The sequence below is a fragment of the Cricetulus griseus genome, chromosome X (genome assembly GCF_003668045.3).
Source record: "Cricetulus griseus strain 17A/GY chromosome X, alternate assembly CriGri-PICRH-1.0, whole genome shotgun sequence".
Lineage (NCBI taxonomy): Eukaryota > Metazoa > Chordata > Mammalia > Rodentia > Cricetidae > Cricetulus > Cricetulus griseus.
The window spans coordinates 115,602,240-115,627,107 of record NC_048604.1 but is presented as its reverse complement, the minus strand read 5'-3'; the positions used below and the strand labels follow the sequence as shown (position 1 = coordinate 115,627,107).

Below are 24,868 nucleotides of genomic sequence, written 5' to 3'. Positions count from 1 at the left end.
AAATAACCTCCTAAAGTTTCTTTTGATCATGATGGTTTATCATAGCAACAGAAATCCAACTAAGACAAGAACTGGTGCCAGATTCAAAGGGAATTACTGTGAAAGATCTGATGATGTTTTTTGGAGGCTTGTGGAAAGACTTTGAAACTTTGGGCTAGAAAAACCATCGAGTGTTCAGAGTTTAATGAACTTTAGTGAGAAGGTAGATGATAATACTGGAAGCGTGTGAAGAAAGGACGCCCGGTCATGACATTTCCAAGAGAATTAAAAGACTATTGAAGCTGTTTGTGTGCTATTTTGTATCAATACTTTCTGCTCTGGTCAGCTAGAGCTGAAGAAGAGATCAGAACCACTTAATTGAAATCTTTGCTTTTGGGGGACAATTGATATTAGTTAGCTACAGCTAAGAAATTAGCAACGATTAAGAAGAGACCAGCATCATTGATATGAAAACTTCTGGGAGTATTTCCTCAAGGTGAGCATACAGAATCTGTGGTTCAGATGGTACCACAGCTGACATGAATCTCTTGCTGGCAGCTGAACTTGGTAATGTTTAAGATTCAACCTGTTTCACTGGCTTTGAAGGAATGAAGGAGACATGGCAAGTAGCTGAGGGAGGTTTGACATGTTGCTGCAGGGGTGGAGTCTCTGAAAAGAGGTTAGGAAAGAACATTTGTGAAGGTGCAGCTACAGTTATGTAGGCACTCCAACATATTGGAGATGCCAAAGCCATGGGACTACTAAGGGTGGCAAAAGCTGTGGAGTTCAGCTGGCCTGAGCATAAGACAAGGCAGGTGTGCTATGGATAGCAGATATGGAGAAGCAGAGCGCTGCCCAGGCCCTTTGGAGCCCTGAGGATCATGAATGGGGTCTCAGACATCAAGCACTGAATTTTATTTTATTTTTTATACCATTGTATTTGGGATTTTCTTTTATTTGATTGTGACTGTGCCTTGGTTCTTCCCTCTTGAAGTTAAAAAAAAATGTTTAACTTGTTTTATTTTATAGGAATGCACAGGTAGGACACCCCAGATTTTCAGAGAGTCTTGAAAGTCTCTCTTTGAAAATGAGGTTGGATATTTAAGAGCCTGAACCTTTAAAATGTTGAGATTTTAAACACTGTGAGAATTTTAAAGTGATACTATCTTTTGCATTATGATATTAATATTACCATAACATCTTGGGGACAAACAAGAAAGGAAAGTTGATACATAAATAGTGACCTGCTTATATGTCAGGTTGACAAGAGGTCAATTGTGTCAGTTAGTTTGTTTTGTTTTGCTTTTTTTTTTTTGTCAACTTGCCAGAAACTACAGTCATCTGAAAAGAGGGAACCTCAACTTATAAAAAGCCTCCATGAGATTGACCTGTAGGCAAGCCTATAGGGAAATTGTCAGTTGAAGTTTGGTATGGAAAGACCCACTATAGGCAATGTTATTCCTGGACTGGTAATCCCAGGATGTATAAAAAAAGCAAACTGAGAAAACTAGCATTAGTACACCATACTCAGTGTTCCTCCATGGCTTCTGCTTCAGTTCATGTCTCCAAGTTCCTGCCTTGAGTTCTGCCCTAGCTTTAACAATGGGCTATGATGTGCAAGTGCAGGCCAAATAATACCTTTCCTCTTCAAGTTGATTTTGCTCATGGTACTTTATTATAGCAATAGAAACCTAACTAATAGAACAATAAAGGAAGAAAATCCAATTATCATATCAAAGGTAGTTTGACTGGCACAAAACTACATGAATTTGTTAAATGCAAGTGACTTTTCTTGGAGATTATTAGCTTTGTTTTCTATTACAGCAGGAATGATGAATTCAAGCTGTGGAAAGTGCCACAAACAAACACATAGGAAAGACTGAGTCACCACTGGCATACCGCAGAACAAGATAAGAGTTGCAGAAAAGTAGGGATCTGGATTTCATGGGACAGCAACTAATCATTTTCATCTAAACAAAACTTCATATGTTCTCAGGCAATTTGATTTCATTAGAAGTCATAAATTGCATTTTTTGGGGGGGCAGATAGAAATATCTATATTTTTATATATCTGTGGCCAAGTGATGTTCCTACTAAGGCATCATGCAAGTCCTAATGATCACAGCTAATGCCTAGACTAGAATTTGACCTGTCATTTTGTAATTTTTGCACCAAGAAATAGGACATTAAATGTTATTCTGAGAATACTTCTTGTTAGAATCCTGTTTTGAAAATATTAAATTCTGTTGGTCTTCCCTTGGCAGCATCCCTGCAGGAAATCAACAAGGATCAGCAGACCTAGGCTTTCAAAATACCTCTGCTCCCAAAGGCAACTCATCATATGTAGTCATCTTATTTTTCAAGCCTTGTCTTCCTGCCCAAACCAAGCAAATGTTACATTCCAAGATCTTCCTAACAAGTCTTAATTTTTATTATTGTAGTTTGCTTGTTTAGTTGGTTGCTATGGTAGTTTGAATAAGAATGACCCTTAAAGTCTCATAGATTTGAATGCTTTGTCACCAGGGAGAGGCACTATTTGAAAGGATTAGAAGGTATGGCAATGTTGGAGGAAGTGTATCACTGATGATGGGCTTTGAGATTTCAAAAGCCCATTACAAGAATCTTTCTTGCCCAGCTGATCAGGATGTACCTCTTAGCTACTTCTCCAGCACCATTTCTGCCTGTGTGCCACCATGCTTCCTCTAATGATGACAATGGACAATGACAATGGACAATGGACAATGGACCTCTGAAACTGTGCGGCCCCAATTAAATGCTTTCTTTTATAATAATTGCCTTGGCCATGGTATCTCTTCACAGTAATTGACTAAGAACACTAAGACAGGAGTTGATACCAGTGATCTGGCTATTGCTGTGACTGGAATGACCATGATGTATGTGGGCAGAATATAGACTTTAGGACTTTGGATTAGGAAAGCAGTTGAATGAATTAAGTGTGGTTTTATGTGTCATACTAGTAGGAGTGTGGGAGACAATGGTGCTGAGAGCAATTTAGATTATGATGGACTGGCTCAAGAGGTTTCAGAGAAGAACCTAGAAACCATTCTTTTAATATTTTGGTAAAGAATGTGGCTCTTTTCTGCCATTGTCAAAAAAATCAACTGAGGATAAATTGAACAGTTGTGAATTGGTGGTGTTTGTGAAGGAAATTTCAGGAGAGCCTAGTATCGACTGTGCCAAGTGGTTATTAGGGGTCACTCTTATGCAGATCTAAAAAGAAAGAAGCAAACTGAGCAAGGAAAAATACAAAATGTATGGTTTGAGGATGAAATGGGCACCACAAAGTGTAGTGGAGCTAAATCCAGTACTCAAAGAGATAAAAAGTTTAAGGAAAACCCTGGTGCCAAATAGGATAAAGGGAGTGGTGATGTCAGGGCAAGGCCCTATATAGATAAGTTTCCAACTTGTAAAAAAAGAATTGAAGAAAATTTTATGCAGTGAAGGAAACGATCAACAACAAAAAGCTGACACAGATGTAATTGAATGAGAGGGTGGGTCTTGTTCCAGCCTGAGAAAGCATCAGAAATTGGCAGTTTCATCCACATGGTTATGACTTTAGAGTCAAGGATACAAGAAAGGGGTTGTGAAATCTCCCTCTGTGGATAAGGAAAGTCACTGAGGCCAGGTATGTATCATGTAGGTTCAGAAAGGCTATTATGTGAAGTTGTGATAGTGAAGCCTGGATTTTTTTGGAGACCCCAAGGTGTTGGAGGTGCCAGAATCATGTGATACACTTCAAGAAGACCTGCTAATATGGTGTGGAACCAACCCAAGAGAGAAAGGCCTGTTATAGTCAATAATGTTGAAAGGAAATAAAGAACTTTCAGACATGGAGATGCAGAGTTTAAAGTTTGCCCTGCTGGTTTCTGGCTTTGCTTCCGTCTAGTATTTCTTCACTATGCTCCTTTTCCTATCTTTTGTAATGGTAATCTATATTCTGTGCCATTGTATATTGGAAGTATGTCATTTTATTTTTGATTTTACAAGGGGTTAGAGTTAGAGATTGCTTTGACTCTCAGGAAGAGACTTTGGACTTTTTAAACAGTGTTGGGACTGTGATAGACTATGGAGATTTCTGAAGTTAGACTGACTCAAATTTTGCATTATGATATGACCAGGAAGTGGAATGTGGTGGTTTGAATAATAATGTCTCCCCTAGGCTCATATTTGAATGCTTGTTCACCAGGGCACTATTTGAAAGGATTGGGAAATATGACCTTGTTGGAGGAAGTGTCACTGAGGGTGGGCATTGAGGTTTCCAAAGCCCATGACAAACCCAGATTCTTTCTCTCAGCCATCATATCACTCTGTAGCTCTCAGCTACTTCTGTAGCACCATTTCTACCACCATACTGTCATGCTCATAATGGACTAAACCTCTGAAACTAAAAGCAAGCCCCCAATTAACTGCTGTCTTTGATAAGAGATGCCTTGGCCGTGGTGTCTCTTCACAGCAACAGAAGACTAAAAGTTGTTTTTCATTTGATTGGTTGGTTTTCTTTTTGAAACAGATTTTTATGAATTTCAGCCTGTCCAAAAGTGTGCTATGTAGCTAAGGCTACCCTGAGCTACTTATTTTCCTGACTTCCCATGTGCCATCATTACAGGTATGTGACTCCATTTCTAACTATAACACAATCCATTCTTAATATAAGGTTGTGTGTTAATTTGAGCCATGTCAGATCCTGATTCTGGCCTACCAATACACTAATATGATCACAGAGCAGATTAGAAGCCTATTGGGACCCAACTTCCACTTGCCCTCCTTGGAGTCTCCTGTCCTAGGGGCCGAGTGAAGGTCAACACAACCCAGCAGGCCAAGACATCCAGAGTCTGCCTACATCACAGTGCTAGTCCCGAATCTACCCACTGGGAGAGGGAGTGTCACAGATCTGCCTGCACCCACCAGGAGAGCCATCATAGTATTGAACTTGCTTGCACCTACCTGAAGAGAACCTTGGACCCATACCCACAAGGAGAGGGAGAGACCCCACCTGCACCCTGGAAGAAGGGATGGGGAACACGACAATATAAGAACACATTCAACAACAGAAAGACAAATATGACACCACCAGAGTCTAGGGACTCTACATCAGTAAGAACTGAACATCCCAACACAGATGAAGCAGAAGAGAATGACCTTTAAATCAACTTTATGAAGATGATAGAGACCCTCAGAGTAGAAATGAGAAAATCCCTTAAAGAAATGGAGGAAATAACAAACAAAAAATTCAAGAAATGGAGGAAAAGACAAACCAAAAATTGCAATAAATAACCAAATCTCTTAAAGAAAGCAAGGAAAGTCAAGAGAAAACAACCAAACAAGTGAAGGAAACAATTTAAACAGTTCAAGAATTGAAAGCTGAAATAAAGACACTAAGAAAACCACAGTCTGAGGGAATACTGGAAATAGAAAAGCTAAGCAAACAACCATGAACTACAGATGCAATCATAACAAACATAAGAGATGGAAGAGAGACTCTAAGGCATTGCAAATACACTAGGAGAAATAGAGTCATTAACCAAAGAAAATTTTAAGTCCAACAAATCCCTACCACAAAATATCCAGGAAATATGAGACACAGTGAAAAGGACAAAATTAAGAATAATAGGTATAGAAGAAGGTGAAGAAACCCACCTCAAAGGTGCAGAAAACATATTCAACAAAATTGTGGAAGAAAAGTTTCCCTACCTAAAGAAACACATGCCAATACAGAACATCAAATAGAGTGGACCACAAAAAACCTGCCCTCACCACATAATAATCAAAACCCCAAACATACAGAATAAAGAAAGAATATTAAGAGCAGCAAATAAAAAAGGCCAAGTAACATATAAAGGCAGACCTATCAGAATTACATCTGACATTTCCATGGAAACTCTGAAAGCCAAAAGATGCTGGATAGATATTCTATGAACACTAAGAGACCACAGATGCCAGCCCAGACAACTATACCCAGCAAAGCTTTAAATTAGTATAGATGGAGAAAACAAGATATTCTGTGACAAAACCAGATTTAAAAAAATACATATCCACTAATCCCTACAGAAAGTACTGGAAGGAAAACTCCAGCCTAAGGAAGTTAACTACACTCACAAAAATATAGGCAATAGAAAATCCCACTTTACCAAAAGCCAAAAACAGGGGTGCGGAATCCAAACACAATACCACCACCAACAACAAATCCAAAGCAAACAAGAATCAACAATCAATGGTCATAACTATCCCTCAATGTCAATGGTCTTAACTCACCTATAAAAAGACACAGGCTAACAGAATGGATACAAAGACAGAATCCATCCTTCTACTGCTTACAAGAAAAAAACCTCAACTTCCAAGACAGAAATTACCTCAGAGTAAATTGTTGGGAAAAGATTTTCCAATCAAATAGACCCAAGAAACAAGCCGGTGTAGCAACCCTAATATCTAACAAATTAGATTTCAAACAAAAATCAATCAAAAGTGATAAAGAAGGTCATTTCATATTCATCGCAGAAAAATCCAAGATGAAGTCTTAATTCTGAATATCTATGCACTAAATACAAAGGATACACATTAGTAAAAGAAACATTACTAAAACTCAAATCACACATAAAACCTCACACGCTTATATAATGGAAGACTTAAACTCCCAACTCTCACTACTAGTCAGAAACTTAAGAAACAAAGGAACTAACAGAAGTTATGACCCAATTGGGTTTAACAGACATCTATAGAACATTCCATCCAAGCACAAAAGAATATGCTTTCTCAGCACCACATAGAACCTTCTCTAAAATTGACCCCATACTTGGCAACATAGCAAACCTCCATAGATACAAAAAATGGAATAATCCCCTGTATCTTATCTAATCATCATAGTTTAAAGTTAAAATTCAACAACACAAATTGCAGAAACCCTACAAACTCATGGAAATGGAACAATGCTCAATTTCATCAAATCTGGGTCAAGAAAGAAATAAAAAAAGAAATTAAAGATTCCTAGAATTCAATGAGAATGAAGACAAAACATACCCAAACTTACGAGACACTTTGAAAGCAGTATTAAGAGGAAAGTTCATAGCACTAAATACTCACATGAAGAAACTGGAGAAAAGTCACACTAGAGAATTAACATCACAACTGAAAGCTTTGGAACAACAAGAAGCAAACTCATCCCGGAGGAGTAGACACAGGAAATCATAAAATTGAGGGCTGAAATCAATAAAGTAGAAACAATGAAAACACTACAAAGAATCAATGAAACAAAGAGTTGGTTCTTCAAGAAAATCAGCAAGGTAGACAAACCTTTATCCAAACTAACCAAAAGGTAGAGAGAGAGAGAGAGAGAGAGAGAGAGAGAGAGAGAGAGAGAGTGCTAATTAACCAAATCAGAAATGAAAAGAGGGACATAACAACAGACACTGAGGAAATTCAGAGAATCATCAGGTCATACTTTGAAAACCTGTACTCCACAAACTTCGAAAATTTAAAGGAAATGGACAATTTTCTGGATAGACATCACTTACCAAAATTAAATCAAGAACACACAAGCAATTTAAATAGACCTATAACCCCTAATGAAATACAACCAGTCATCAAGTATCCCAACCAAAAAAATCCCAGGGCCAGATTGATTCAGTGCAGAATTGTACCAGAAATTCAAAGAACTAATACCAATGCTCCTCAAAGTATTCCTCATAATAGAAGTAGAAGGGTCATCGCCAAACTTTTTATGAGGCTACCATTACATTGGTACACAAACCACACAAAGATACAACTAAGAAAGAGAACTGAAAACCAATATCCCTCATAAACATTTATGCAAAGATAGTCAATAAAATACCGGCAAATCAAATCCATGAACACATCAGAAAAATCATCCACCATGATCAAGTAGGCTTCATCCCAGTGATGCAGGGATGGTTTAATATATGATAATACACCAATATAATCCACCATATAAACAAATTGAAAAGAAAAATCACCCCAACACAGAAGAAGCAGAAGAGAGCAACCTTAAAAATAACTTCATGCAGATGATAGAGAACCTAAGAGAGGAAATCAGAAACTCCTTCAGAGAAATGGCAGAAAAGACAAACCAAAAGAAGCAAGAAATCAAGGAAAGCCAAAAAAATAAAAGCCAAGAAAATACAATTAAACAGCTGAAGGAAACAGTTCAGGACTTGAAAACTGAATTAGAGACAATAAAGAAAACACAAACTGAGGGAATGCTGGAAGTGGAAAAGGTGAATAAAAAATCAGGAACCACAGATGCAAGCATAACCAATAGAATAGAAGAGATTGAAGACAGAATCTCAGATGCTGAAGACAAACTAGAGGAAATAAACTTGTCAAGCAAAGAAAATCTGAAGTCTAACAAATCCATAACGCAAAATATCCAGAAATATGGGACATCGTGAAAAGACCAAACCTAAGGATAATAGGTATAGGAGAAGGTGAAGAAACCCAACTCAAAGGTGCAGAAAACATATTCAACAAAATCATAGAAGAACTTCCCCAACCTAAAGAAAGACATGCCAATGAAAGTACAAGAAGACTACAGAACGCCAAATAGAGTGGACCACAAAAGAAAGTCCCCTTGTCACATAATAATTAAAACTCCAAACATACAGAATAAAGAAAAAATATTAAGAGCAGCAAGGGAAAAAGGCCAAGTAACATATAAAGGCAAACCTATCAGAATTACACCAGACTTTTCCATAGAAACACTGAAAGCTAGAAGGACCTGGATAGATATTCTACCAACTCTGAGAGAACATGGATGCCAGCCCGGACTACTATACCGAGCAAAGCTTTCAATCACTATAAATGGAGAAAACAAGATATTCCACAATAAAACCAGATTTAAACAATATGTAACCACTAATCCAGCCCTACAGAAAGTACTGGAAGGAAAACTCCAACCTAAGGAAATTAACTACACTTTCATAAACATAGGAAATAGATAATCCCACTCTACAAAAACACAAAATAAAAGACAGGGTAAATCCACATACAATAACAGTACCAAGGGCCGGGCATTGGTGGCGCACGCCTTTAATCCCAGCACGTGGGAGGCAGAGGCAGGTGGATCTCTGTGAGTTCGAGGCCAGCCTGGTCTCCAGAGCGAGTGCCAGGATAGGCTCCAGAGCTATACAGAGAAACCCTGTCTCGAAAAAACCAAAAAAAAAAAAAAAAACCAGTACCAACAAGAAACCAAAAACAAACAAGAATAAACACTCAATGGACCTTAATTTCCCTCAATATTAATGGTCTTAACTCGCCTATAAAAAGACACAGGCAGCAGATTGGATACGAAGACAGAATCCATCCTTCTGCTGCATACAAAAAACACACCTCGAATTCAAAGACAGACATTAGCTCAGAGTAAAGGGTAGAGATAAGATACTTCAATCAAATGGACCCAAGAAATGAGCTGGGGTATCCTAGTATCTAACAAGATAGACTTCAAACTAAAATCAATCAAAAGAGATGAAGAAGGTCATTTCATATTCATCACAGGAAAAATCCATCAGGAAGAAGTCTCAATTCTAAACATCTATGCCCCAAATACAAAGGAACCAATATTCGTAAAAGAAACATTATTAAAACTCAAATCACAAATAAGGCCTCACACAGTTATAGTGGGAGACTTCAACACCCCACTCTCACCCTGGACAGGACCACCAGACAGAAACTTAACGAAGAGACAAGGAACTAACAGAAGACCCAGTTGGGATTAACAGACATTTATAGAACTTACTATCCAAACACTAAAGAATATACCTTCTTTTCAGCATCACATGGAACCTTCTCAAAAATCAACCACATTCTTGACAACATAGCAAACCTCAACAGGTACAAAAAAAACTGGAATAATTCCCTGTGTCTTATCAGACCACCATGCATTAAAGATAGAAATCAAAAACAAATCAAAGTGCAAAAAGCCTACCAACTCATGGAAATTGAACAACATGCAATTGCAACACTCCTGGGTCAAGGAAGAAATAAAGAAAGAAATTAAAGACATCCTAGAATTCAATGAAAATGTTGACACAACATACCAAAACGTATGGGACACTTTGAAAGCAGTACTAAGAGGAAAGTTCATAGCTCTAAGTGCTTACATGAAGAAACTAGAGAATAGCCACACCAGAGATTTGATGTCACAGGTGAAAGCTCTAGCAAAAATGGAAGCAAATTCACCCCAGAGGAACAGACGCCAGGAAATAATCAAACTGAGGACAGAAATCAATAACGTTGAAACAAAGAAAACAATTCAAAGAATCAATATAACAGAGTTGGTTCTTCGAGAAATTCAACAAGATAGACAAACCGTTATCCAAACTAACCAAAAGGCAGAGAGAGATCATGCAAATTAACAAAATCACAAATGAAAAGGGGGGCATAAGAACTGACACTGAGGAAACCCAGAGAATCTTCAGATCATACTTTGAAAACCTGTGTTCCACAAAATTTGAAAATTTAAAGAAATGGACAATTTTCTAGACAGTTAACACTTACCAAAATTGAATCAAGAACAGATAAGCCACTTAAACAGACCTATAACCTCTAAGGAAATAGAAGCAGACATCAAAATCTCCCAACCAAAAAAGCCCGGGGCCCAATGGATTCACTGCAGAATTCTACCAGAAATTCAAAGAAATGCTAATACCAATACTCCTCAAATTGTTCCACAAAATAGAAGCAGAAGGGACATTGCCAAACTCTTTTTACAAGGCTACAATAACATTGATACCCAAGCCACACAAAGACACAACTGAGAAAGAGAACTACAGACCAATATCCCTCATGAACAGTGATGCAAAAATTCTCAATAGAATCCTGGCAAATCGAATACAAGATCATATCAGAGAAATCATCCACCATGATCAAGTAGGCTTCATCCCAGGGATGCAAGGTTCAACATTCAAAAATCCATCAATGTAATCCACCATCTAAACAGACTGAGGAAAAGAAACCACATGATCATCTCACTAGATGCCAAAAAAGCCTTTGACAAAATCCAACACCCCTTCATGATAAAGGTCTTGGGGAAATCAGGGATAAAAGGAACATACATCAACATAATAAAAGCAATATACAGCAAGCCAACAGCCAACATCAAATTAAATGGAGAGAAACTCGATCCAATTCCTCTAAAATCAGGGACAAGACAAGGCTGTCCATTCTCTCCATACCTCTTCAATATTGTCCTTGAAGTCCTAGCTAGAGCAATAAGACACCAAAAGGAAATCAAGGGAATACAAATCGGAAAGGAAGAAGTCAAACCGTCACTATTTGCAGACAACATGATATGATATTCTACATTAGTGACCCGAAAACCTCTACCAGGGAACTCCTACAGCTGATAAACACCTTCAGCAAAGTGGCAGGATACAAGATAAACTAAAATAATCCGTAGTCCTACTACACACCGATGACACATTGGTGGAAAAAGAAATCAGAGAAACATCACCCTTTACATTTGCCACAAACAACATAAAATACCTTGGGGTAACACTAACCAAAAATGTGAAAGATGTATACCATAAGAATTTTGAGTCTCTAAAGAAAGAAATTAAAGAAGATACCAGAAAATGGAAAGATCTCCCATGCTCTTGGATAGGTAGGATCAACATGGTAAAAATGGCAATCTTGCCAAAAGTAATCTACAGATTCAATGCAATCCCCATCAAAATCCCAACACAATTCTTCACAGACCTTGAAAGAATAATTCTCAACTTTATATGGAGAAACAAAAGACCCAGGATAGGCAAAACATCCCTATACAATAAAGGAACTTCTGGAGGCATCACCATCCCTGACTTCAAGCTCTATTACAGAGCTATAGTCCTGAAAACAGCTTGGTATTGGCACAAAAATAGACTGGTAGACCAATGGAATAGAATTGAAAACCCTGATATTACCCCACACACACCTATGAACACCTGATTTTTGACAAACAATCCAAGTTTATACGATGGAACAAAGAGAACATCTGGTGCTGGCATAACTGGTTGCATACATGTAGAAGACTGCAGTTAGACCCAAGCCTATCACCTTGCACAAAACTTAAGTCAATATGGATCAAAGATCTCAACATAAATCCAGCTACACTGAACCTATTAAAAGACAAAGTGGGAAATACCCTTGAATTAATTGGTACAGGAGACTGCTTCCTGAACATTACACCAGTAGCACAGACACTGAGGTCAACAATTGATAAATGGGACCTCCTGAAACTGAGAAGCTTCTGTAAAGCAAAGGAGACAGTCAGCAAGACAAAACGGCAGCCGACAGACTGGGAAAAGATATTCACCAACCCCACATCTGACAGAGGGCTGATCTCCAAAATATACAAAGAACTCAAGAAGCTAGTCTCCCAAACACCAAACAACCCAATTAAAAAGTGGAGTACACAATAGCCCTGAAACCAGAACCAGCCAAAGAAACACACTTTGGCCCTGAAACCAGAGCCTTAATTAACACACTTTGGCCAGGAAGCCAGAGCCAAAATGCTAAAAGGGCCAGTGAAAGAAACACACTTTAATCCTGAACCAGAGCCAAAGAAATACACTCTGCCCCTGACCAACTTAGAATGAAAACAAACCAGTCCCCGAGTAGGACACCAACCAATCCCTGAGCACGAAATTCAAACAATCTCTGAGCTTATCCAACTTCAGGGACTGAAACCCGACCAATTCCCACCCTAAAAATCTCCACCCTGTAAATATCTCCACCCTAAGAAGCCCTATATAAAGCCCTGTGCCAATTCAGTTGGTAGCTGCCTTCTTCCGTCTTGGCAGTGGAGGCCGCCCTTCTAGATTCCTCCCTCCCAAGAAATCTTTTGAATGAGGTTTGGGTGAGACCTTCTTTCTCCGAAGTGGAGTACACTCGGGAATCTTAGCAGAACTGTAACAACTTTGCTGGGGAAATCCTTCCCTGCCAGGGCAGAATTGTTACGTTGGGGAAGCCATTCGCTGGACCAGGGCAGTAAACCGCTGAACTTACCGTGACTTTGTGGTAGTACTTGGCTCCTGACTTCCAGGATCCCTTTCCATTCGAGCTGCAATGCTTACAACCCTGATCCTTGAGGTTCATGCCAACAGTGTGCCACTCTACTCCATGGCCTCCCCCCACCCACTGTCATCACCTGCTGATGTGAAGTATTCCCACCCATGAATGAAGTCTTCTCAACGACGGTCCATGCTTTCACTAACCCTACTCCATACAGTAGCACCACACTGGTAATCCCGAAGTCTTCTATGCTCACAGCTCACCAGGATGGCTTCTCTGTTGTTTCCCTCAGCCACATCGTCACATCAAGGCCACTGCTCACACCATCCCGACTAGAAACTTCCCCCCCCCCAAATCAGTTTAAGTGTCCCATGCCGACCAAGGTTTCTCTTCCAACCCCAATCCAACCCTACCACAACCCATCCCCCCCCACACCCGGCATTCCTGGGTGTTTCACGGTCACTCTAGCTCAAAATGACGGGCTAAAAGGAATCAGAAACACTGGTAACGGTTTAGACACTTTTATTAACATGTCTAATTATCGCCCCCCCACCTAGGGGGACATTGAGGCAATTTGAGGCTGAAGTGGACTGCCAGCCTCAGTGACCCAGGTGTCATTAGTTCTTCTCAGGTTCTGGTGTCTCAGAGACCACAGGGTCCTCATGCTCTTTGAAGACTTCTCGAAGCTGATCATTGTTCTGGACTACCTGGGTCACGTGCTCTGGGGTTATGAGCCTTGTGCCGTTGGCGTGGGCCTCCCTGCCTGCCAGGTCCAAAATGTTGGATGTCAAGAACTCGAGCACACCGGCCAGGAACACAGGTGCAGAAGCGCTCAGGCGTTGAGAGAAGTTTCCGTCTCGGAAGAAGCGTTCTATTCGATCTAGAGAGAATTGTAGCTGACCTCTGGTGATACGGGAGATGGTCTCCTTGCGCTTTTTCTCTTCCATAGTGCCTGCTGGTATGGCGAGTTTGATTTAGTCGCAGATGGATCTCTTTTGACCTGTGTTTCTCAAGACGCCCCCTTTTATAGCCACCCAGTGCCCATCTCTCCACCTCATTGGTTAGGAGAGGCCTTTGTGACACCAGGCTTTGTGATGTCATTGGTGCCTCCTGGGCTCTGGTCCTCCTCCAGTCTAGAAGTGCCCATGTTAGGAAACTGCTCACATTATTGAATACATTACCTTTTCAGGGAAATTGTCCCACTTTTCTTTATCAGTACAGCAAACATTTGGCTTTCAATGAAAACTGTTCATCCCACTTTAGCATACCATTCCAGTGTCTAAGATTCTAGCATCACCTTTGACATTTTGTACATCCTTCTGGAAACTGTTGATCACTGACAGATCTGTTACACATGAAATGTCCCCCATAAGCAGATGAGGAACATCAGGGAATCCATCAGTTTACTCAGACCTTGTTCAAAGGTCTGAGTAAAAAGCTATCTAATGTGGAAAGTCTGGGTTCTGGCCCATAGCTATGAATTAGTATAGAAGTAAATATCACCATCTGACACAATTTCAGGCAGTATTGCAGAAGAAAGGCCTTAATCTGGGAGAAGCCATTGTAGGTGGATTGAACAATCTGGGTGAACAGTTCTATGTGATCAAGTAGTCACCATTCCTTAGATTTTGTTTAGTGTCTCAGGTGGAATTTGAGGATGGACTTGTTTGATTCCCTGTTGGCAAGCCCTTAGGCCTGGGAAAAGACAAGAGTTCAAAGAAATAGAGCTTATGTCTTCAACTCTGCAATTCAATCAAGGGTCAAATATAAGTCAAAACACTTTGGTTCCCTTATCTAGATATTAAAAAGTTAACTAGTATTTCCAGAGAGTATAACATTTTCAATTGATCTGAGATAACAGACAAATGGACAGTATCTGGCAAGCTAGATTTTGTTTTCTATCCAAAAGTGATTAATTTCTATAGATCACAGGCTCTCTAGAAAGGCATTTACTAAAACCTGATGCTTAACCACTTTTCCTCATCTAAAATGTGTATTTCCATCTGGCTTCAGCATCACTCCAGCATCAGGTAACTGCTCTGTTCAAACTGCCTGCAATGTGTAACCCTTCCCAGTGTAGGGAGAAACCCTGATTAAAGGTGCCTCTGACCACGCCCGCTTCTGCCTGGTCACAGGTACCACTGACCACGCCCACTTGGGCATGATCAGAGTTATATAACAAGGGTTTAAGAAGAAGGGAGCTCTCTTTTGCCTGGCTGAACTGACTAGGAAGCATTTCTGGGTCGGTCCCACTCAGGTGAAAACCTGGTCACTCATGCTCCTTTGCGTGAGTACTTTTCCCCAATAAACTACCATTTATCAACCTATCTCTGACTCTACTTTGTAAACATCTATATCCCAGCATGCATTTTCTTCTGAGACCTTCACTCCCATAAAACAAGGCTTCCAAGCAGAATTTCTGGTCATCAGCAGTGTCTTCTAAGTTACCATACTAAAAGCCAAACTTGCCAGTGAGGCTCCAACCAATTTCCAAGCTTCTCCAAGGCTTCTTTTGTATTCAGAGTCAATGAGGATGGCTTCCCTGCCCTTCCCTCCATCCAATTCCTCCCATCTTCCAATTCCACCCCTCCACCTAAGCCACCCCCACAGAGATGTGCTCACTGTAAGTCACTGATTCATACACCCATTGCAAACCACAACTTCCATCCTCCACCCTTTCGTTAGTATGTTGCAGACACCTCTAACTCAGAAAGACAAAGTGAAAAGAATTAGAACAACCAACTTTCACTTAAACACTTTATTAGTATTCATGGAACCAGGGGAGTTTCCTCTGCTATTAGCCATCATGGTCCTAGCTGAGTTCATGAGGCTTCCCACCCTTGGGTTCTGTCCCCAATTCTTTAGCCATTCCTTCTGGGTCCAGGCATCTCATCAAACAGAGAGAAAGGTGCATTCTTGAAGGCATGAGAATGGTCATGGTCGTTGTCCCCTTGCCTCTCTCTGTCTTGTGGGATGTCTTGCTGGCTGTTGATGTTGGCTTCGGAGCCCACCACCTCCAGGATATAGTCAGTAATGTAATCAAGCATGGCGAGGAGGAAATCTGAAGTGGTAGAGCCTAGGCAGGGTGTATATTGCTCCTCCTGCAGTAGATGGTACACATAGTTCACAGGAATCTGTACCTCGGGCTTAGAAGAAGGATCTTCCATCTTCTTGTTGTCACTGCAAGACTTTCCTTGGTTCTTCTTCCCTGACATGATGGTTTGATGGCTTGGGCTCCGGCAAGCTGTGCTTGGCCCACCAGCAGGACTGGCTCTCGGGAGACAATGTTCAGCCCTGCTCATTGCATCCCCAGTTTCTACTCATTGGTCAGCAGCTACCTTTATGACATCTTGGACTTTGAGATGTCATTGGTGTCTGGGCACCAATGGGCTCAGACTAGGCCTCAGTCTAGAAATGTCTGTCACAGCAGTTTCACCTCCCTGCCCTGATTTTGAGAAACATTTAACTCCCCTCAATTACAGTCAAATTAACATTGTAGAAATAACATGTTTTAATTGGAAACTGTCTTTATAACCTTTCATTAATTAGAGGGTACTGGTAAACATATCAAATATACTTTCCAGGTAGAGGTTTGACTGACCTCTTCAAACTGTTGGAGTATGCAAAAAGGAAACTGGGAAAGGAGGAATATTCTGAAAGAGGAAGTTTAGATCCTTCAGACACTAAAACATCATCAAGTAATCCCCAAATTTCCTGTCCCAGCTCAGTTAAAGGTAAACCATTAGAGCACCTTGGGGCCTTAAATTAACCACATTAAATAAGTATCTGTGCCTCCCTAGTCCAAAGCTAACAAAAGATACAATATCACTCATGTTAACAAACTTGGTTAGCCATCTCCTATCTCAAACACCCATCGTGAGGATGGAAACCACACAGAACACATTTGAAACTGACTTTCTAGACAAATCCAACAGTAATCAATGTGGTTCTTTCTTCCTGTGTTCTCCAGAGGAGGTGGAACAGTTTCCACACTCACTACTCAAGATATCCCGGGCAGACTGCTGGTTTCCAACCTCAACACATCTGACTATCTGATATGTCTGTACACCCAGCTGGTGATACTGTGTGCTCAGTTAACAATCTAAAGTTTACCCTTCTGCTTTTTAATAAAAGCTTCCCTATCCTTACCCCTAGTCTCTGTTTCATTCTTTGGGAAAGTGCTCTAACTAACGGAGGAACTACTAACCTTAGATTGTCTCATCCAAACAACCTCAATGATTCCCCAGGAACAGATTTGGTTCTGTAACATAGATGTGTAAGGGCTAGTAAATATAATGTGATACCCCCCCTCGCTGAATCTGTAGCTTAAGGTACCACTCCACCTCCCCTAGTACCCTCCTGGAGCATATTTATTCTTCCATATCTCCTCTAACTGTTTCCCTTGTGGTAAGTACCCACTACTTCCTCCAACTACTTCCTTGTTTGGCTTTGGAATACTCTTTCTAGGGGTTCCTTCTAGGGGGTAGGATATCTGAATGAGTCAAAAGGAATCACACTATTGACTTTAAATTAGAAAAAAATTAATATATGAAACTGTGTATAAATATGCACATATAGTTTAGATGAAATTTTCTCAACTGGGCTGAAAATGAGGCCTGGGCCTACAAGAGGCAAAGACCATCTAATAAAAACTCAACACCAGGTATAAGAATCCCCTTTTGGTGTTGTTGGTCAGTGTACTCCAAGAGACTCCCCAAACCTACACCTGTGGCTATTTCCCTTGGTTATTCTTATAACCCAAAGGCAAATGTAATCCACTCTCATCAAGAAAACTTCTCTTTGCAACAGATGAAGACCATCACAGAACCACAGCCAATCAAAATACAAGTTGTGGAGTCCAGTCCCAATGGATATATCTATAAAATAACTCCTAAGGCGCCAATCAAAATACAAGTTGTGGAGTCCAGTCCTAATGGATATATCTATAAAATAACTCCTAAGGCTCAGGGAACACTACGGAAGAGAAAGTGGAGAAATTCGAAGATCTGGAGGATTCAGACAGTTTGCTGTGAGATCTTGTTTCCTAGCAATGTCAGAAGTTAGACCCATAAAGTCTCACCAACATAACTGCCTAGCTGAACAAGGAAAAAAATAAACATGCCAACACTGGAATGACTGCTAGACCTCAGCCCTATACAAAGAACTATAGGCAATGAAGGAGAGCTGGGGAGAAATGAACTTCCCGAGGGGATATATACCAATTAGTTATCCAATACCAAATGGTTATCCCTAAAATCATACATATAATCATATACTATCACAGTAACATTATACAAACTGATACACACACACACACACACACACACACACACACACACACACACACACACACGTATATCAAAAACTAATGGAAAAGGGAGACGTAAATTTGAAGAAATCAATGAGTGGAGAGGTATATAGAAGAAGAGGAGTTTGGAGGGAGGAAAGGGGAAATGGTATGATTATATTATAATGTCAAAAATAAAAGGAAAACAAAGGTAACTAAGGAAGCTAGTGGCAGTAAACCAGTAAGCAGTACTCTTCCATGATTTCAGCTTTGGTTCCTGTCTCTAAGTTCCTGCCTTGGATTTCCTCAATGGTGTGGATTTTAATCTGTAGCCCACATCAAGTGTCTCTTCCCCAAGTAGAGTATTTTTTCACAGCAATAAAGAAACATACTAGGAAAGCCACTTCAGTATGTTTAGTAGATTGCGAACATAAGTACATTATGTGTGCTTCAGTTCATTCACAGGGATCTGAGGCTTACAGAGTTCTCATTCACCTGGCTGAGTGCTCTTGGTTTTTATTGTTTTCATTTGTGCTGGCCACCAAGCTCTTAACTATAAGCCTTGCTATTTCCAGGCCTGGAATCCAGGGATAGCTACCTATTCAATATTCACTTGGTAAGTCACATGTTTCCTTAACTACTATCAGGTAGACATGAAGATTAGAAAGAGGAGCAAGATACAATTTAGTCTTATTGACATGAATGAAAATTAAACAAAATAAAAAGCTTTCTCAGTGGAGGACAGAAGTTACCTTTCTCAGTGTAAGTGAGAAAGCTAGAAACTCTCATAAACCACAGGATATGGTATGTTCCTCTATTATAGAGGTCATGGGCCATAATTAAGAGTTAAGATTTAAAATCCTGCCATAGCTGGATTGGAGGAGGGACTAAGAAACTTAGACAGCTGTTTTCATTACTATAGCTCTAGAATAGAGCTTGAAGTCAAGGGTGGTAATGCCTCCAGAAGTTCCTATATTGTACAGGGTTGTTTGGCTATCCTGGGTTTTTTATTTTTCCATATAAAGTTGAGAGAATTTCATTGAAACAAAAAAACCGTACAGGTTGACCAATGGAATTGAATTGAAGACCTGATATTAATCTACACACCTATGATCACCTGATTTTTGAAAAAGAAGCTAAAATTATACAATGGAAAAAAGAAAGCATATTTAACAAATGGTGCTGGCATAAATGGATGCTGACATGTAGAAAATTGCAGAAAAATCCATATCTATCACCATGAACAAAACTTAAAGTTTTAAAGAGAAATCTGGCACTAGGGAGCTATACAGAGATCCACAAGGATGACCTTAAATGTCCTTCCTCTATAATGAGATTGATGACTACTTTAAATGCTATCCTAGAGCCTTCATCTAAGCTGATGGAAGCAGAAGCAGACACCCACAGGTAAGCATTGAGCTGAACTCCTGGAATCCAGTTGTAGAGAGGGAAGAGTGATGAGCAAGAGAGTCAAGACCATGCTGGGGAAACCCACAGAAACAGCTGACGTGAACAAGGAGGACCTCATGGATCCCAGACTGACAGCTGGGGAACCAGCATAAGACAAAACCAGTCCCCCTGAGCATGGGTGTCAGTTAGGAGGCCTGGGCAGTCTATGGGGCCTCTGGAAGTGGAACCAGTATATAACCCTATGGAGGGATACTCTTATCAGCCTAGATACATGGGGGAGGGCCTAGGTCCTGCTGCAAAAGATGTGACAGACTTTGATGACCCCCTATGGAAGGCCTAACCTTCTCTGGAGAGTGAATGGGGGATGGGATGGGGTGTTGGTGGGAGGCATAGGAGGATGGGATTGGTATGTAAAATAAGATTGTTTTTAATTTAAATAAAAATTAGTAATAAAAAGAAACTTAGGCAAATATGCATCAATGAATTGGCAATGAATGCCCTCAGGCATAGCCAGCAATTCTGAATCCACACTATTGGGGAAACCTTGGGGAAGGTAAACAGTCACTGTTTGTCAAAGGACCACTGTCAGCAACTACTTCATTGGGGGCCACACCCTGGCAGGCATGAAAACAGAAGATGTTTTGGGGATGTCCCAGAGGTTTTCTTTCCCAGCATTCCTGTTTAGCTTCTTGTTTTATTTCTCAAGAAAACAAGTCTCTTTTGTACACTGCAAAGAGTGTAGTGCCCATGGCAGCAACAAAAAACCATCTGTCCCCTGCCTTGCTGTCTCTTCCCTAGAGGAAACAAACAACCATTCAATACCCAGAAGTCACCATTTGGGTGCACACCACATCATCTGGAAGATTCTGAATCCCAGACAATGAAGAAAAACATCTCCTTTTTTGTGAGCATTTGGGAAAGAGGTCTGAAGTATCCTGTGAATGAACCCAAATTATATGGGAAAATATAAAATGGAAAATACCTAGTCTTGTAGTCAAACAAATCAGTTCATTTAAAATTCTTGGGAACAAAAAGAAAAACAGTCCAAAGCTTGCATGTACTTACAAAAGATATCCAAAATACAATGTCCATGATTTCCAGGTTTAAGTTTCCTGAGTTTTCATTAAGATACAAACAGGTGAGATTGACTGAGGAGAACATGACTCAGGTTCCATTGGTTTCCTGGGCCAACTCAAACAGTGACTGTTCATACTTGATGCATTGTGGACTACTGTGATAGCCAATAGCAGCTTTATTTGAAAAACTTCATACCTTATGAAAGAAGAAAATATCTTGGCTAAGTTTTCATGTGTCGAATTGTGAGAAGTTTGTGGAAAATAATGAGCTGGTATGGAAAAGTATCTAAGTAAGACTTCGTGTTAGAATTTGACTAGAAAAGAGTAACCTGCATGCCTAATTGGAAGCTACATCTAAGCCAGTAGATAATTACAACTAAGAGATGGAGAAGGACTTGGGCTGCTTTGACATGCTGTTCTTTTCTCCATACCCAATTCATTCATCATTCCTCTAATTCAGTCGCTCTTAACTTGTGGATCACAACCCCTATGGGAGGCAAATGGACCTTTCACAGGGGTCACCTAAGAAAACACAGATATTTACATAATGATTCATAACAATAGCAAAATTACACTTATGAAGTAGCAAAGAAAATAATTTTATGGTTAGTGGTCACCACAACGTGAGGAACTGATATCATATTATTCTACAGCTTAATAGTAACAAAACTGCATGGTACTGGCACAAAAGTCAACACACAGAAATAATCCCATATAGCTATGGCTTTCTATTTATTGTTAAAGGTGCAAACACATACACAAAAGGAAAAAGCCTAACCAATAAATGGTATTGGTAAAACTGTTCATCCACCTACTAAAGAATGAAATGGGATCCACATCAATCATCATGAACAAACATAGATTAAAAATGGATCAAATTATTAAATTTAAAAACTGAAAATTTTAGAATAAAAGCCATCAAGATGCAAATGTAGGCAAGAACTTTCTGGAAAAGATTCTCACCGCACAGGAAATAAACCTAAGAATTGACAAATAGGATTACATGAAATTAAAAAGAACCATCATCAAAGTGACAAGACACTTTAAGAGTGAATTTGCAGAAAGAGAAGAAATATTTGCAAGTTATACTTCAGCAAGGGGGTTTATCTAGACTATATAAAAATGCAAGAAATAAACATCCCCCAAACCACTACTCATAAATTAAAGTGCTATACAGAAAATTCTCAGAAGAAGAAACACAAGATAACTAAAAACATATTTAAAAGTGCTCAACATCATTAGCCATTGGGGATGTTCAAAGTAAAACTATCTTGGCATTCCAACTCCCAGTCAGAATGACTATCATTAAAAAAACATATAACAATCTTACTAAGAATGTAGGGAGTCTGGCAGCTGGGAAACCAGCATAAGACTGAACCAGACCCTTGAACGTGGGTGTCAGTTGGGAGGCCTGGGCAGACTATGGGGCCTCTGGCAGTGGAACCAGTATCTATCTCTAGTGTATGAATGGACTTTGGGAGCCCATTCCCTATGGAGGGATACTCTCTCAGCCTAGACACCCGGGGAAGGCCTAGGCCCTACCCCAAATGATGTGACAGACTTTGATGATTCCCTATTGGAGGTTTTACCCTCCCTGGGGAGTGCAAAGGGGGTGGGATGGAGGTGGGAGGGGGAATTGGAGGACAGGAGGGACAAGGAACTGGAATTGGTATGTAAAATAAGATTGTTATTAATTTAAATAAAAATTTTAAAAAAGAAAAAGGAATGTAGGGAGTGAAGAACACTTGCTCACTGCTGGTGGTAGTGTAAACAAACCAGTGCAAGTACTGAAGTCAGGGTGGAGGCATCTCAAAAAAACGAAAACTATAACTACCATACAATCTAGCTGTTCTATAGGACTCTGTATCTTTCTAACAGAGATCTGCGTATCTATGTTCATTGCTGTTCTAATCATAATAGCTAGGAAACTGAACTAGCCTAGATATCAATAGACTGATGAATGGCTAATGGAAATGTGATACATACAGATAATGAAAGTTTTTTGACCTATAAAGAAAAACAAAATCATAGGATATTGGATGGAATTGAAAAATATTATAATGAGTGGGGTAACCCAGGCCCTGGAAGAAGAAAATGCTTCATGTTTTTACTTACATGTATATGCTAAATTTAAGATTTTAAAGATGTGTATTTATGTAAGTGTGAACATGGGTATATATCATGTAAGTAGAAAGGGGACTATGAGCTGAAAAAGAGTTTTTGAGAAAGTGGAGGTCAGAGGGAATACATGTGACATGAAAATGGAAAGGGTAATACTGGGTATGGGAGGGTTTAAGGGTGGAATAGATATGGAAAGGGTCAATAAAAATAAATTGTATATGAAAATTCCATAATGAATACTGTTACATTGTATGTTAAGTAAAAAACTGGTAAATAACCAACATATGGAAAAAAGAATTACAGATCTTGAAGACAAGGTAGAAGAAATGGATACATCAGCCAAAGAAAAATTTAGATCTAAAATTATCCAAGCATAAAACATCATAGAAATCTGGGACACTGTGAAAAGACCAAACCTATGAATAATAAGTATAGAGGAAGGAAGAAGAAATTCAGTTCAAAAACACAGAAAATACTTTTAAGAAAATCAGAGTTTCCATGATCTAAAGAAAAATGGCTATCGTGGTACAAGAGACTAACAGTATACCAAATACACAGGACCAAAAAAGAACCCTGCTGTGGCACATAATAATCAAAACACTAAATGACCCCAACAAAGAAAGAGTATTCAACGTTTTAAAGGAAAATGATCAATTAACATATAAAAGTAGACTGTTAGAATAACACTGACTTTTCAATGGAGACTGACAGTAAGGTCTGAATGGTTACTCTACAAGCTTTGAGAGGCCACAGATACCAGCCCAGATTACTATTCACAGCAAAACTATCAATCACAACTGACAGAAAGAAAAACATTTCATGACAAAAACCAATTTAAACAATTCCTGGCCACCAATTCAGCTCTGCAGAAGATACTAGGAGGAAACCCTCAGCATTAAAAGAAAGTTACCTACACCCAAGAGGACACAAGGAATAAATAATCCCAGAATAGTACATCAAAAGAGGGAAAGACCCACCCCCAAAACAAAGTATCAGAAATTAATAAGAAAGCAGGCTTAGCAAGCCATGAGGAGCAAGCCAATGATCAGCACTCCTCCTTGGCCTCTGTATCCGCTCCTGCCTCCAGGTCCCTGCCCTCTTTGAGTTCGTGTCCTGACTTCCTTCAATGGTGAACAGCAATGTGGAAATATCAGCCAAATAAACCCTTTCCTCCTCAACTTATTTTTGGTCTTGGTGTTTCATCACAGCAAGAGCAACTCTTACTAAGACATGTAGCTAACTTACAACTTTGAAAAAAACAAACTTCAAAACAAAACTAATCAGAAGAGATAGAAAAGGACACTACAGCTTTATTAAGGGAAAAATTCACTAAGAGGATGCCACAATTCTAAATATTTTTGCACAAAACACAAGGGCACCAAGTTTATAAACACTAGTACAGCTAAAATCACATATTGACCCTCACACAGTGACAGTGGATGACTTCAATATCCCACTCTTGCCAATAGATAGATCATCCAAACAGAAAGTAAACTGAAAAACACTGAATTAAATAACATCGTAAATCAAATGAACCTAACAGACATCTACAGAACATTCCACCCAATCACAAAAGAATACACTTTCTTCTCAGAAACCCATGGAGCTTTCTCCAAAATTGACCATGTATTAGGTAGAAAAGAATATCTTGGCAGATACAGGATAACTAAAATAACATCCTGAGTCCCATCTGACCACCACAAATTAAAGCTGGACATCACCAGCAACATAAATAGCAGAAAGTACACAAACTCACGGAAGCTAAGCAACTAACTACTCCAACAGAAATCTGGTGAAGAGAAACACAAGAAAGAAATTAAAAACTTCTCAGAACTGAATGAAAATGCAAACACAGCATACCAAAAACTATGGAACACAGTCCTAAGAGGCGAGATCATAGCACATGGCTACAGAAAAAACAATTAAAGAGGTCTTGAAACTCAAATATGTGATGAATCCAAGGTGTTTCAGA

General features: G+C 39.6%; 2 protein-coding genes across 2 annotated transcripts; both read right to left on the bottom strand.

Moving 5' to 3' along the window:
• Nucleotides 1-13,619: 13,619 nt before the first annotated feature.
• On the bottom strand, nucleotides 13,620-13,949 carry LOC100762832 (histone H2A-Bbd type 1). Its single transcript, XM_027433254.1, has one exon. The coding sequence runs from the start codon at nucleotides 13,947-13,949 to the stop codon at nucleotides 13,620-13,622; it is 330 nt and encodes a 109-aa protein (XP_027289055.1).
• Nucleotides 13,950-15,863: 1,914 nt separating this feature from the next.
• LOC100761382 (huntingtin-interacting protein M) lies at nucleotides 15,864-16,217 on the bottom strand. Its single transcript, XM_027433158.1, has one exon. It carries the CDS (start codon nucleotides 16,215-16,217, stop codon nucleotides 15,864-15,866), a length of 354 nt encoding a protein of 117 aa, XP_027288959.1.
• Nucleotides 16,218-24,868: the final 8,651 nt, after the last annotated feature.

Coding starts and splice junctions, on each gene's coding strand:
- LOC100762832 (XM_027433254.1), bottom strand. CDS start 13,949: ATGGAAGAGAAAAAGCGCAAGGAGACCATCTCCCGTATCACCAGAGGT.
- LOC100761382 (XM_027433158.1), bottom strand. CDS start 16,217: ATGTCAGGGAAGAAGAACCAAGGAAAGTCTTGCAGTGACAACAAGAAG.